Genomic DNA, 13054 nt, shown 5'->3' with positions numbered 1-13054 from the left:
CTTATTTGTGTAATAGCTATGAAGTACCAGGTTTGCAATCCAATAACAGCTCTTGTTTGCTTGTGCCAATATGCAACTCTTTTTCAAAATATGCAACCCTATGAAGGAGCTACAGTACACTAAGTGCTGGAGTGCAAGTTTTACTTATTCATGAAGACATTATATAAGACGAATGCCTGACATGATCCATAAAACATGACTACTAAAATTCAGTGCTTTAAGGAAATAAGGACAAACATGCTTCCTTTAACACTATAGTCAACAGTGTGAATCAAATAACCATTACAGGAAAGCAACCAGAACCATTGCTGGATCTTGGAACACAAATATTAGGTGATTATTTCCTGGAAACGTACTACACACTTTAAGTAACGTGAAATTTTCTTGTACAGCTTGGGAGTTTTAAATTTCCGCCTCTACCCCAAGGGAGGCCTACGCCACACACCATGTCTCTCGGCTGTCTTGGGAACACCTCAGTATCCCCCAGGAAAAGTTAAAAGCTGTGCTATACCCACAACCTGAGCACCGATAAGCCAAAGAAAACGAATGGGTGGATTTTCACGTACATCAAATGTGTCTTTATTTATTTATTTTTTAGGTTATTTAGTCTCCTAAAGAGCAAACTAATCTACATTCTCAAATAAAGTGAGACTGACATATTTATCACAAAGAAATTACCAGAATGGCAGAGAAAGCTGGACAGCTACCTGCTTCTGAGTCACCAATCTGGATAAAGGTGGCACTTTAGCCAGACTGCTAATCCCATTCCACAAACCCTGCGTACTGTTACCTGCTGCATGCCTCCGAGATTAATACAACTCATGAATTTGTTTAATCTACCAGACCTCTGTGCGCACATACTTTGGAGAACAACTATCATTTTTAGGAGGGGAACTTATTTACCAGAATGTAATAACAGATCTCCAATATGTCGCTGTTAAATCTATGTTAAGTATGTAGAAGTTCGGTGATTTTACAATGATTTTACAATAAGCTAGCTCTTGCGAGTATGGTTTTCTCTGTACAATATACAAAGACACATTGAAGTTTTATAACTGTAGTAACTTATAAATCATTGGACAAACAATGGTAGCATTTCCTTGATTTAGCTGCTTTTTTGTTTCATTTGACAACATACATGTCATCTCGAGTTTTTATGAGCCGGTCAGACTGACTGGTCGATTTCAGGATAGCAGTTGATGCCCTTATGGATTTGGCATTGGAAAATAAACAGTCATGAAATATAGTTTAAATCAAGGGGAGATGGACTGAATTTTTTTAGCATTAAAAAGTTTAGAGATAAAGAGTTTAGTTGGTCGCCTCCAGCTTGCCTTGGTGGTCACTGATGTTACCTGACAAGTAGCCCGACTTCACTGGTTTTTAGGTTAGCTAGCTATGCCGCTAGTCAACAGCTGGCTACCAAACCTTCTGACATAATTTAAGTCATTTAATAAATAAAGCTTATCAGTAAGTTGGGTACAAACAAAACAATTTCAGAGCTGTTCTTAGGATAAGAAAGTCCAGAAAACGCCACAGATTGTAACACGTTGTTAATGTTAGCTGTGTAGCAGGGGCATTGATGACTGACGGATATTATGCGGCAGAAGACACCAAGCAAAGCTACGTGGGGACGAGCATCACAAAGCCTGCTCCACCTATTGTTAGGACTGTGTTTTGCCTGACATGTTGATTATAGTGAGGATGTAGAATTAGATGTCGATGAAAGCTTACCAGCACAGGAGAGCTACAATGAGGCACACCAACAAAACGCGCAGTCTCTTCATTATCTTCCCGCGGGGACCAACATCCTCGCTCCTTGGGGTTTTTCTCCTAATGGATCACGGCTACACAACACACCGAAGAGAATCTTTAAGTACCTGTGTTAATTTAAACATGAAAAACAGCAAATCCCACACTTGAGGGGGTGCTATTTTTCATTATGCGGACCAGCTGTCCGCCTCCTTTTAGGCTCCTGTGGCCACTGCTGTTGACGAGTAGCTGGATCTCGCTATGTTCAACCCCCGCTGAAAAATCTAACCAATCAAATAAGCGTTGAGAATTCGTAGCCCAATGAAAAGGCGTTTAGCGACACTAGTTTAATTTGAAAGCCCCACCCCTTTCGATTGAGGATGAGTTGGTAGCTGTGGAGCAGGACGCGTCACCTATTTCTTGATAAGCAAATCACTTAAGCATGCAATAGTTAAAGTTATTGCTCAACTGTGAAATGTGTCGACGTGAATATATAGTCCTAGCACTTTTTAAAAAAATGTAAATTAACTTACATTCATTCAAATATGAGGTGTATGAATGAGGGTGAGTGAAAGAATTTGTACACTGTATACTTCCTTCTTCACCACTGGAAAACACCTTCAAGTAGTTAAACCCATAAATATTTTTAAATCCTGGAAAATGGTTATCGGTGTTTAATGAGAAATGGGCTAATTATTTTTTTCTGCCGACATAATTTTTTATATTTATTATATATCATATAATGGGACATTATCTTAACTGTAATCTTATCCGTTTCTATTGTATTTTTAGACTATAAAGAAACAAGAGAACAAAAATATCTGGTTCGTTAAAAACACATTTTACACTTTTGCATGCTATTAGTCACGTTCCTACTTTAGATTTTGTTTAAACTCTGCTTTTAACAAGTTAACACTTCGTCACTTACACGTTTGTGGAAAACAAAAAGATCAAAACAAATACAAGTCTTGGTTTATTTCATTTACCACATAAAACACATTTAAAGTAGGGTGGTTTTCTACGTACGCTCATACCGCATGGAACAATAGGACTACAAATCCCAAAGTGCAATTCCATTGAGGCCCTGAATAATTTGCCTGACTTTTTTAAAATTGTGTGTGGTTTATTTCACATACTTAATAAATACAAAAAAGTACATACACCAGATGCTTGGATCAACAGTGAAATAAAAAGGTTTTTTTTTTTAGCAAATTATAAAACACATTTTTTAATTTTTATTTCGGCGGGGTCCTAAGCTGTCGCCAATCTTCAGAACATTTCAACTAGAAGTCAACTTCGGGCGAAGGTAGCTAACAGCCGCTGACTGATCAGCACTGTGGCCGGCCTCTTTAATCACATTTCTGGGTCTTTGGGACTTTTAGGGTCATGGCTTTGACCATGAAGATGGTCCGGCTATTTTTGTGTGTCCTGTCCGTGTTTGTCTCACTGGTCTCGGAGAGGTTAGTGGTGCTGGCTGCCTTCTCTCAGTCTCTTGACAGCGACTTCACGTTCACTCTGCCCGCCGGTCGAAAGGAGTGCTTCTACCAGACCATGAAGAATGATGCCTCACTGGAGATTGAATATCAGGTCATAAAGCCTCATAAAATAGGGATGTTGTTTTGGGGTTTGTATGGGGTTAGCTGGTCAACCCAAAACTTCACACTGCTATCTGCCAAATCAAATCAGCGTTGACATATTACACTTGTGAAACCTGTTGATTAGATCTTTAGTTGTGGTACTTATTCCAATAATGGAATAATTAAGGCAATTTAGCCAGGTACACGTTTAAGGTATTTATGCTTTCTATATCTAACTAATGTTCTACTTTTATTTCGAAGTGTTTTACTGGTAGCTATTTGCTTTACAGCTTTTATTTGACTAATGATTATTTTATCAGTTAAGCTACCGAGCAGTCCATACAAGTAAAGGCGTAGAGATATAAAAATAATCATTTTACTGGGTGCCAGAAATTCTAAAGGTATTTCTCAGTATTATATTCGCAATGTTCAGAAAATAGTTGAATTTTAAAAAGAGCTCAAATGGAGTCCACTTAAACCAGATACAGCAGTAAAACTTAACTGTTACATTAAAATTTGGGTGATGCTTTTAAAACTTTAAGTATAATGTAATGATTTCGATAGTAGCTATTTTTACTTGTAACGGAGTACATTTAAAAGTGTTGCATTTGTACTTTTACTTCAGTACAGGATGCGAATACTTTCTTCAGTTACATCATTCAAACCACATGCAGCCTACACTCGTTTACTACTGTTTTAAATCCAGAGCAAAAGAAGCAACAAGTAAATTGGTCCACACCTTGATTTTCATATTGTTGGGAACCTGTTTTGCAGGTCAGTGTGCAGGTTACGCAGAGAATCGGAATCTATTCTTCCTGTGTGACGTCACAGAGTTTTAATTTGTTATTTAGCTGCATAAATGTCAGACTCCTTACAAAAAAAACAATATTCCTGACATCTCATGTGTTAAAACAAGCATTAGTAAGCCACAACAGATGTGAATTTCTCAAGGGTTGAGGGCTGATATGAATGCTTCCATCCGCAGGTGTTAGATGGTGCAGGCCTTGATGTAGACTTCACTGTCTTCTCTCCATCGGGCCAAATGCTATTCAGTGACTACCACAAGTCTGATGGTGTCCACACGTAAGTAGCTCCGATCTTCTATTTAAAAACTGACATTAATAACTCAGGTGTTTGGGGGAAGATCTTACTGCTTGTGCTTTCTTCCAGCATAGACACTGAGGAGGGAGACTACATGTTCTGCTTTGACAACACGTTCAGCTCAGTCTCTGAGAAGCTCATCTTCTTCGAGTTGATCCTGGACAACATGGATACAGATGAAGACCCAGATGACTGGAAGGAGTACGTCCAGGGAACAGACATCCTGGACATGAAGCTGGAAGACATTATGGTGAGAGTTGGTCTTGTTTGAATAAATTCAACACATTCCAAACCTGTCGTTTTAATAGATTTGAATGTGTGAGCTTTAAACCTTAATAGCACTGATAGATGGTAGGTGGTTAAATTAGATTCAGAGTGTGTTGGTTTTATTCCCACTTGCATTTTTAGACTTTGTCCCTCTGTTGCCTGAGATATTTCAGAGGATCATCCAGGATGACACGGGGGGTGCAAAGTGACCGAACACACTGCCAACAAAATAGCACATAATCCATCACCAACATGTAAAGTTACACGAAGTGTGTCACAAGAAAGGACAATGTCATGAACTCTCACCTACTGGCTGAGGGCGGCCAATTGTTTCAGCTTGCACCACTCATTTGCTAAAAATAGCCTAAATTTGTGGCATAAGTCACATAGCCTTGTCATCTTGGTAAGAGGTAGGAAATTTGTCCCCCAGCTGTTGAGGAAGTAGTTTTTTCAAGGAGGAAGGAACACCATTTCAGACTCACTCTGATTACCTGCTTTGTTTTTGTTTAACATTGGTCAAGTAAAATTTACATAAAGAGTACAGTGGATCTATTAGCTTTCTTCTCAGATTCCCTCAGTATGACCTGCTTTTCTCCTCTCCTTCAGGACACCATCAACAATGTGAAGGCTCGGCTGGGAAAAAGCTCTCAGATCCAGACGCTTCTGCGAGCGTTCGAGGCTCGTGACCGAAACATCCAGGAGAGTAACTTTGAAAGGGTGAACTTTTGGTCAGTGGTCAATCTCATTGCTATGGTTCTGGTCTCGGGGGTTCAGGTCTACCTAGTCCGCTCGCTGTTTGAAGATAAACGGAAAATTCGAACATAACACAACCTGAAATGGAGTGAAACAGAGAGACTGACACAGTTGCCCACAAAAACCTTATGGATTTTTTCAGCTGATTTCCCCTTTTGTGACTTTTAATCAAGGATATTATATATATATATATATATGCACACTTACACACACAATGATAAAGAGCCAATTTACCACAGTTGTTGCTCTGGTCTTTTAAGTCGTTGCAGCTTGAAGGAAACCCCAGGTTTGGAAAAACTTATGACTCTCAACTTTACATACAACCTAGCTCTGTCTTTCTTGAAAAAACATGCATCTTGTTTGATAGGTCCCCCCAACTGCTGTAGTTCATCAGTGATAGAAGCACATTTACAATGCAACTATTTTTCTAATGGAGCCAGGCCAAATGCAAAAATGTCTTCTTTTTTTCTTCCTTTTTTAAAAAAAAAAATTAATTTCAACATAGGTTAAGCTAAACTAGATGAAGGAATGGTCTGGGGCCTGTTATTTCTGTCAGATAGGAGTGAGAGGTGCTGCCAGTCTGTTAGTGTGTCTTCCCCTTACAATAAGATGCCTTATTCATTTGGATTTCGCTCCCAGCCTTTTGCCTATTGGTGAGGCCTTTGAATACTTTTCTTATTGCCACAAATATTTATGTTGTTACAATTCAGCCACATATTCCCCTTCATGCCAATACTGAAAATACAGGGCTGCACTGCAATGCTGCTCTTTGGCACCCAAAAGACCGCAAGAGAAGGAAACGGGCCATCTCCAAATCTCTTTATAACTACTGCCCCACTCTCCTCTGCCATGATTTGTGGACTTGTGGCCTGAATGGCTGCCAGCCAGCGCCGCCGCTGTGAAGCCTGTCTGCTGCTGCTGGGTGTCTACTTACAGCCACCTACTGTGTGAAGATGTTGAGCCTGCCCGTCTCTCCTGTGACAGAAGTCTATTTCTATCTGAGTGACATCTGGAAGGTCATTGCCACTACTTCAATGCACTGGTTGGTTTAATATGCATAAACTATCCTTTGCCTTGTGGTTTTGTTTGTTTTTTTTTGTTTTGTTTTGTTTGTTTGTTTGTTTGTTTGTTTGTTTGTTTTCCTCTTTTCAACATACTTTTCCAGGTCCTTGCACTGCCTCAGATCCCACAGAACCCCATTTTGGCAAACAAAAATGGGTCCACAGTCTACACGGTTGGAATAACACCAGTTTGTTACCTGTTACTTGTATTGTATTAAACTGCTACTGCGGTTGTAGTTTTTATTGATGTTTATTCATCTCCACTGTGGAACCCTGGCTGCTCACTACCTTGGCTCGATGCTTCATGTTGCAGTCTTCTGATTTTTGCCTTGTGCTGTAAGGTGAAGATCATACAGTGAGTTTATGCCTTTGTGATTTACACTATCTTTTGTTAGAAGTGAATAAAACCAAACTGAGTAGACTAATTGGTTTACAGTTATAACATTTTGCCACACGGTATGTGCATATGTCAATCACAAATTCTTTGGATGCCTGTAATAATATTGGATGTCTGGTTGTGAGAAATGGTCATCATCTGCCTCAGTGTCAGTGCTTTTCCTTATTCTCATGTATGGTTGCTGTCACTGGTATTTACATACTGTATGTCTGGATTCTAATAAGTGATGTATTGGTAATAAAAAATATTTTTTGATCAATTTTTAACATGCTTTCAGAATTCTACAAAAACAAAAGAACAACGTTTTTTTTTTTTTAAGTATTTCTATGTTACTGAGTAATAAAAGTTTGTGTCTACAGCTTCATTGTCTTTGAGAAATGTTTTCTGTCATAAAACAGCAGTGGGAGAAGAGGGAAAGTGGCATCATATTTATTTAGCTAATATCCTGCAGTTGAAAATTTCTGCAGATTAAACAGCTTCACCTTTTTTCTGACCTCTGCATTCTGTTGTTATATTCCCCCCCAAAGAGTGTGATACTGTGATTCAAATGTAGATTTAAAAACAGAAATTATCTTTGTCATCAATGCAAAGCCATTATATTCGATGCTCAAAGTGAGAAATTTTATTTTTTTTGGTTAGCATATGCTAATGACAGTAACATCTTTCAAAAAAGGTGAGACAAGGGCAACATCTGGTGAAATGTTCCCACAGGTAATTAGGTTTATTAGTAATAGGGATGGGTATTTTTTAAAAAAAAGAGCATCCCGTAGAGAAGTGTCAAGTGTTTCAATAGGCTTAGGAATACTTTGAAAAACTACTGCATGCAACCGTACAAGGTGTGCTGCCTCTCTTGGCCCAGGACATTTAAGAAAAAGAGATTTAAAAACGTAAGACTTCCTGGCTAAATGATAACTGAGCTGTTATCAAATCATTCAAAATTTTATTTGATCTTTTTCTTGGTTGGTGTATTCTTCAGGCTAAAGAAGACCATCTGGCTTAATCTCACTGTACTGTTAAAAATACCAGCATCTGTGACAGTATATAGGGGCGGTCATGCATACAGCAAGGACAACTTGTGCATCTGCTAAACAGATTTTGGCACACAACAAATGCTGCCATCTAGATGATGTCTGTTTCAGAGAAGGCTTCCTTAGGTCAGTAAGACAATGCAAACCATGTTCTGGCTGTATTATAGTAGCTACATGGCAACCAGCAGTCCAGACCAGTCACCAAAAAAAGAAAAATACAAATTTACAACAGTTTCGATAATTATGGAAGTTAAAATGCAACAAATCAACTTAATATTTATTTATATATATATTTAAAAAAAAAACAATTTAAGATTCTCACTTGGAGCATTTGATATGTTGTAAATATCATCTTTTTCCAAAGCATCCAAACCTTTTTTTGAAACAGCGTTATGAATAGACCTTCTTTTACAATCATTTCGACATGTTTGTGCATACAGTAACAAGCCTGGTTTTACTGCATATGAGCGGGGTGTATAAACCAGTTATGCAGATGCTTGTAGAATACCTAGGGTATCTGTAAGGATAATTTACCCTGCCGTGAAGCTGCTTGGCTTCTAACATGTCCTTCGTGGTGCGGTGGTGCAGAGATGTGATGATCAGACATTCTTGTAGTGTAGTAACACAGGCCCTTCCAAAGTACAGTGAATGTAACACGGTGGGAAGAAGCAGAATGAAAACGTTACTGCGACTTACTTGCTTTAGTCAATCCACAAAATATCACGTTTCATGATACTTACGGGCCTATCACACCCTGTATGCACGACCGGGTACTCATGGAAACACCGTTATGAAATGATTTCCTCTGTAAAGTCAAATATAGAACAGATGTGGCAAAGATTAAATCATAAAGTAATAATACAACAACATGAATTTAGTGGAAAGTGGAAGAGTAGAGAATGTAGAAACCTTGTTGGGAATTAAATGTTCTTTTCCAGGGTTTCTTTGTGTTGGCAGAATTTACCGTGGTGGTCGGCGTTTGTGGCTCCTTTGACCCCGAGCTGGAGCTGACATGACTGCTGGCTGCCTGAGCTGTTGTCAGGGAGACATGGGGCTGTGGTCTACACTTTGAGAAGCTGTTATTATCACGATACAGATGAGCGTATTGATTAATATCACAATCAACAAGACAAACAATTTTAAAATTGACATAAACTATTGCCACTCTAAGAATATTTTCCTAGAACTTTAAAATGCCTGATTACCTTTTTGAAGCCACTTCGGTCTGTGGGTTTGGTCTTATAACTTCAGCACAGAATGGGCTACGTATGTTCAGCACAGGCAACTTGCAAAAGAAAAAAAGGTACTGTCATAAAGTGGACAGACAGCGCCAATGTGCTTTTCAAACAAAGCACGGTTATTCACAGATACCAAAGTTGACTTTTGAATCCTGACATATTAAAAAAAAAATCAAAATCAAGGGGCATACCCTTTCAGACTGGTGAACGCAGATGAAATTCATACACAGATCTACAATTTCATTTTCAGCACAGGCGCGTGGCATGCTAACCACAGATTATTATATCAGATCGTAAGGTTCCCTGCAAAGATGCACTCACATTCATGAAGAGAGCAAGAGAAAACTATATCCAAACCCAGATTTCATATACGAACATTTATCATACTGTATACAATAGGCAATTCTAATGATGTTAGTACCAGTACACATGGGAGTAGAGGGAAACATTTAGCATGCAGACTTTCATGATGCCAATCTGGTATAAACAATTTTGTTAAAGAACTGAGTCAGGATATGTGGGGAAAGGTGGAAGAGGAGTTCTTACTTCCCTGAAATAAGTAGAAAGAGAAATCCCAGGTTGTGGGATGAGCTAAATCTCCACATTCCTAGCTCACTCCCAAATATGTTCAGTGGGCTGGCTGTGAATGTAAAATATCCAAGTAATAACTAGAAACAACCACTGAAGCAAATACTCACTTCAGAGGTTGATTAAATACCTGAGAGCAGAGGTAAATAAACTGTATTTATTCTTTACACCTTGCTTGATTATAATTTTTTTTTCCTCATTTAGGTGGATCCATCATATTATTATTATTATTATTATTATTATTATTATTATTATTATTATATCGTACAATATATATAATAAGAGGTCTTGGACTGTATTAATGACATGTAAAAATGTCAAGAAGAGTCTGACCAGCAGACAGTAGAGGGCAGCAGCACGCCAGTGTAGCTACTTCAGAGAGCGCCAGAAGAAGAAGAACAGAGTTCTCCAAGAGGTCGCTGCAGCTAAAGCGCTTTACTTCCGGGATACTGTCAGGATGAGATTGTAGCATCGGCGCTGAGTAAAACCATATTCCAGGTAGGTGGAAAACACCTAAGAAATATTTTTGTAGGTATTTCAGTTAACTCAGCACATTATTGTTTTTACACTCGTGCGTACCGGAGATGCGCGGGCTTATTGTCCCTTTTTTAAACCGGAAGAACCAGTAGTTTTATAATAGACAGACTCAGACTTGACAGCAAAGAAAACGCTTCAAATGTTGTTCAGATCCAACATTTGTTTGGCTAACAGAGCTGTGGGTGAACTACCTAAAAACAACATAATATTATATCAGCTTTAGAGCTTTTGAAGTCTTTTTATGAACCCAGAAAAGGACCCTGGTTGGCCTGCTACTTTAAGCCTTGTCTGTAAGGCTTAATATGTTTAGTAAAATAATGATAAATTTCCCTAGCCACTTTGAGTCAAGTCATGTCACAAAACGGTAGTAACTTTAACCAAAGGGCTTTCCAGTCGTGCAATATTCAGAAACATAATGTGTTTATAATGGGACATTACTGGGTAAGCAGTGCAAAAGACTACGAGGAAACCACAAATAATGAAAACCACATAACAAAGATTCCAGGTATGACAGATCATTTAAGTAGTGGATAAAACACCCCTGCTGGTCTCAAACTCTCCACCGTCTGTGTTTTGTGTGTTGAAATCAGGGTGATGGGGCCAGATGGTGCCCCAGGTCCAGCTGTGCCATGGCGTAAGGTGCTGTGGGAACGCCAGCCTTTTCCAGATAACTACGTAGACCAGCGGTTCTTGGAGGAGTTACGCAGGAACGAGGGCATCCGGCAGTACCGTTACTGGGCTGTAGTGAAGGAAGCTGGATTTGTAGGACAGCAGCTGTCTTGTGTGGCCATTTTTATCACCCTCTGGCTCTACATGGAGCAGGTACTGCTTTGGGTCCCCCCCCCCCCCAATCTTTGAAGCACAAAGTGTCTTTACCAAATGGAGCGGGTTATTAAAGAGCTCTACTTTCTTCACAGGGTCTGCTGCTGCCTGAGACGTTGCTGTGGTCCAGCCTCATCTGTGCCCTACTGGGTTATGGACTTCATCAAGCCTTGACATCTCGCGTTGAATCATGTGGTGAACCCCGCACTCATCTGGCCGATTTACAGAGTGCAGCCATTTTCCTTTCCTTCACCTTTGGCTTCTCGCCAGTTCTTAAGACACTAACAGAGTCTGTGAGTACAGACACTGTGTACGCCATGTCTGCTTTGATGCTGCTGGCCCATTTGGTGTCGTTTCCTTACGCCCAGCCATCGCCTCCTGGAAGCCTCTCTTTAAATGCAGCTCTGTTTGCCTCGGTGTGCCTAGCCTCTAGGTTACCCGGAGCTCTGCACACTTTCGCCATGCTAAGCTGCGCCCTGCTGGTGTTTGCTCTGTGGCCCTGCCTGCTGCAGACGCTGAGGGAGAATGCCCCTGGCCATTTTACTGGGGTGTGCATGGGAGTTTGCATTGGAGGGATAGTAGGTCTGGGGTCTCAGACGCTGGGTGGAGCTGTGCTCTTAACCCTGGCTTTAGCAAGTGTAACACTGCTCTGTCCTTTCCTGCTTGTCAGGCTGCAGAGGCACAAAGACAACATTCATGGACCCTGGGATGAGGCTGAGATTCGTGAGGACCTGAGCCGCTTCCTTCACTAATAAGCAGCCTAGCACAAGCAGCTCCTAAACAAACTGATATTAAAAGTGTAACTGAATTTTATATGAACCAATTCACTGTCATAGTGCTGGTTTCTTGGTGCTGTGCATGTAAAAGGACTAATTTTAACTGTTTTGTTTTTTTTTATCACTGGTTCATGTATGATTGGAAAGCAATGACAAACTATTATTCTCTTCCAGGTAGTATGAGGATGGTTTTTAATGTTCAAGCTGCTACTGTTTTGTAATTTACCTCAGTTTGTGCGAAAGGTCTCAACTAATAATATGACTTGTTACAGGATGTTAATGGTTTGCAAATCTCTGTAAGAAAAAATGAAATCACATATAAAGGGCTGTAATTCCATTTTCCACAAATTATTTGTAAATATTAGAAGACTTTTAGGATTTCATTGTGTATTTTGGTAATGAGAGTATTTCTTCAGTGTTATTCAATACAATACTACAAGAAGCTGTTTTACCTGCTACACACTACAAGCTTAATATAAGACATAGCCGCAGTTTTTAGAGTTACCATGTCCCTTGTTCACAAGTCATCAGCACAGCAGGTTGTTCCTAGTGTTTGATTTGGCAGATTTTTACACCAGGTGTCATTCTTGATTTAAAAACCCTGGAAGGGATTTGTCTCCTTCCAGGGTTAAACCGGGTTGCGTTCACTTCAGCTACTACACAGTGGAGCTACACACCCCATATAATGATAACTTCATGAATCTTGTAAAATATGGTACTTTTTGGGGGGGTCATGTTTCAGTTGTTATCAAACTTTCTGTCCTTTACTATTAAGGTGTTTTTAATAAAAAAAACAACACACATACACACAAAGGGATAATATGTTGTAACATTGTCGCTGTGTTGTGAATTTAAATATGGCCCGAAATATGAAATGTGTCATGAGCACTGAGGTAAGAAAATGTAGACGTTTTCTACAGTCAATGAAAAAGATGAGGGTCTTTCATGTCGCCTTCCGTTCAAATCCCAATCAGTGACGTCACATCCGATGAGCAACACCTGTTGACAAGGTGTTTTCGGTCGACAGAGAGCAACATGGCGGAAGTTTGCCTACCTAATTTAGTCAAACTTCCATTAAAAAAACCAAAAACAACTTTATGCTGATGACCTCCCAGTTTGCTCAGCACACAGTGTGAAACAGACCGGGGTTCCTCTGTTTA

General features: G+C 39.6%; 3 protein-coding genes across 8 annotated transcripts in view; 2 read left to right on the top strand and 1 right to left on the bottom strand.

Moving 5' to 3' along the window:
• Window positions 1-1989, bottom strand: part of suco (SUN domain containing ossification factor) — a 42209-nt gene extending 40220 nt beyond the window's left edge. For all 6 annotated transcript variants that reach the window (XM_082523086.1, XM_082523087.1, XM_082523088.1 and 3 more), the window contains exon 1: window positions 1732-1989. In XM_082523086.1, coding sequence (XP_082379212.1) covers window positions 1732-1784 — 53 coding nt within the window. In that variant the 5' untranslated portion in view covers window positions 1785-1989. The remainder of the gene's footprint in view (window positions 1-1731) is intronic.
• Window positions 1990-3004: 1015 nt separating this feature from the next.
• Window positions 3005-7263, top strand: tmed5 (transmembrane p24 trafficking protein 5). The gene is made up of 4 exons (XM_082524351.1): window positions 3005-3336; window positions 4312-4409; window positions 4497-4677; window positions 5301-7263. Exons 1-4 carry the CDS (start codon window positions 3136-3138, stop codon window positions 5517-5519), a joined length of 699 nt encoding a protein of 232 aa, XP_082380477.1. The 5' UTR covers window positions 3005-3135; the 3' UTR covers window positions 5520-7263.
• Window positions 7264-10143: 2880 nt separating this feature from the next.
• Window positions 10144-12231, top strand: pigc (phosphatidylinositol glycan anchor biosynthesis, class C). The gene is made up of 3 exons (XM_082523749.1): window positions 10144-10257; window positions 10887-11118; window positions 11214-12231. Exons 2-3 carry the CDS (start codon window positions 10891-10893, stop codon window positions 11868-11870), a joined length of 885 nt encoding a protein of 294 aa, XP_082379875.1. The 5' UTR covers window positions 10144-10257; window positions 10887-10890; the 3' UTR covers window positions 11871-12231.
• The last annotated feature ends 823 nt before the right edge of the window (window positions 12232-13054 follow it).

This window comes from Aulonocara stuartgranti, assembly GCF_965226115.1.
Source record: "Aulonocara stuartgranti genome assembly, chromosome: 23".
Taxonomy (NCBI): Eukaryota; Metazoa; Chordata; class Actinopteri; order Cichliformes; family Cichlidae; genus Aulonocara; species Aulonocara stuartgranti.
Note: the sequence above shows the minus strand (reverse complement) of the source record. Positions and strands in the feature narration are given on the sequence as shown.

Excerpts from the sequence above, each read along its gene's own strand:
- tmed5 (XM_082524351.1), top strand. The coding sequence starts at position 3,136 with ATGGCTTTGACCATGAAGATGGTCCGGCTATTTTTGTGTGTCCTGTCC. Across the intron at positions 4,410-4,496 it reads AAGTCTGATGGTGTCCACAC|CATAGACACTGAGGAGGGAG; the intron begins GTAAGTAGCTCC and ends GCTTTCTTCCAG. Across the intron at positions 4,678-5,300 it reads TGAAGCTGGAAGACATTATG|GACACCATCAACAATGTGAA; the intron begins GTGAGAGTTGGT and ends CCTCTCCTTCAG.
- pigc (XM_082523749.1), top strand. The coding sequence starts at position 10,891 with ATGGGGCCAGATGGTGCCCCAGGTCCAGCTGTGCCATGGCGTAAGGTG. Across the intron at positions 11,119-11,213 it reads TCTGGCTCTACATGGAGCAG|GGTCTGCTGCTGCCTGAGAC; the intron begins GTACTGCTTTGG and ends CTTTCTTCACAG.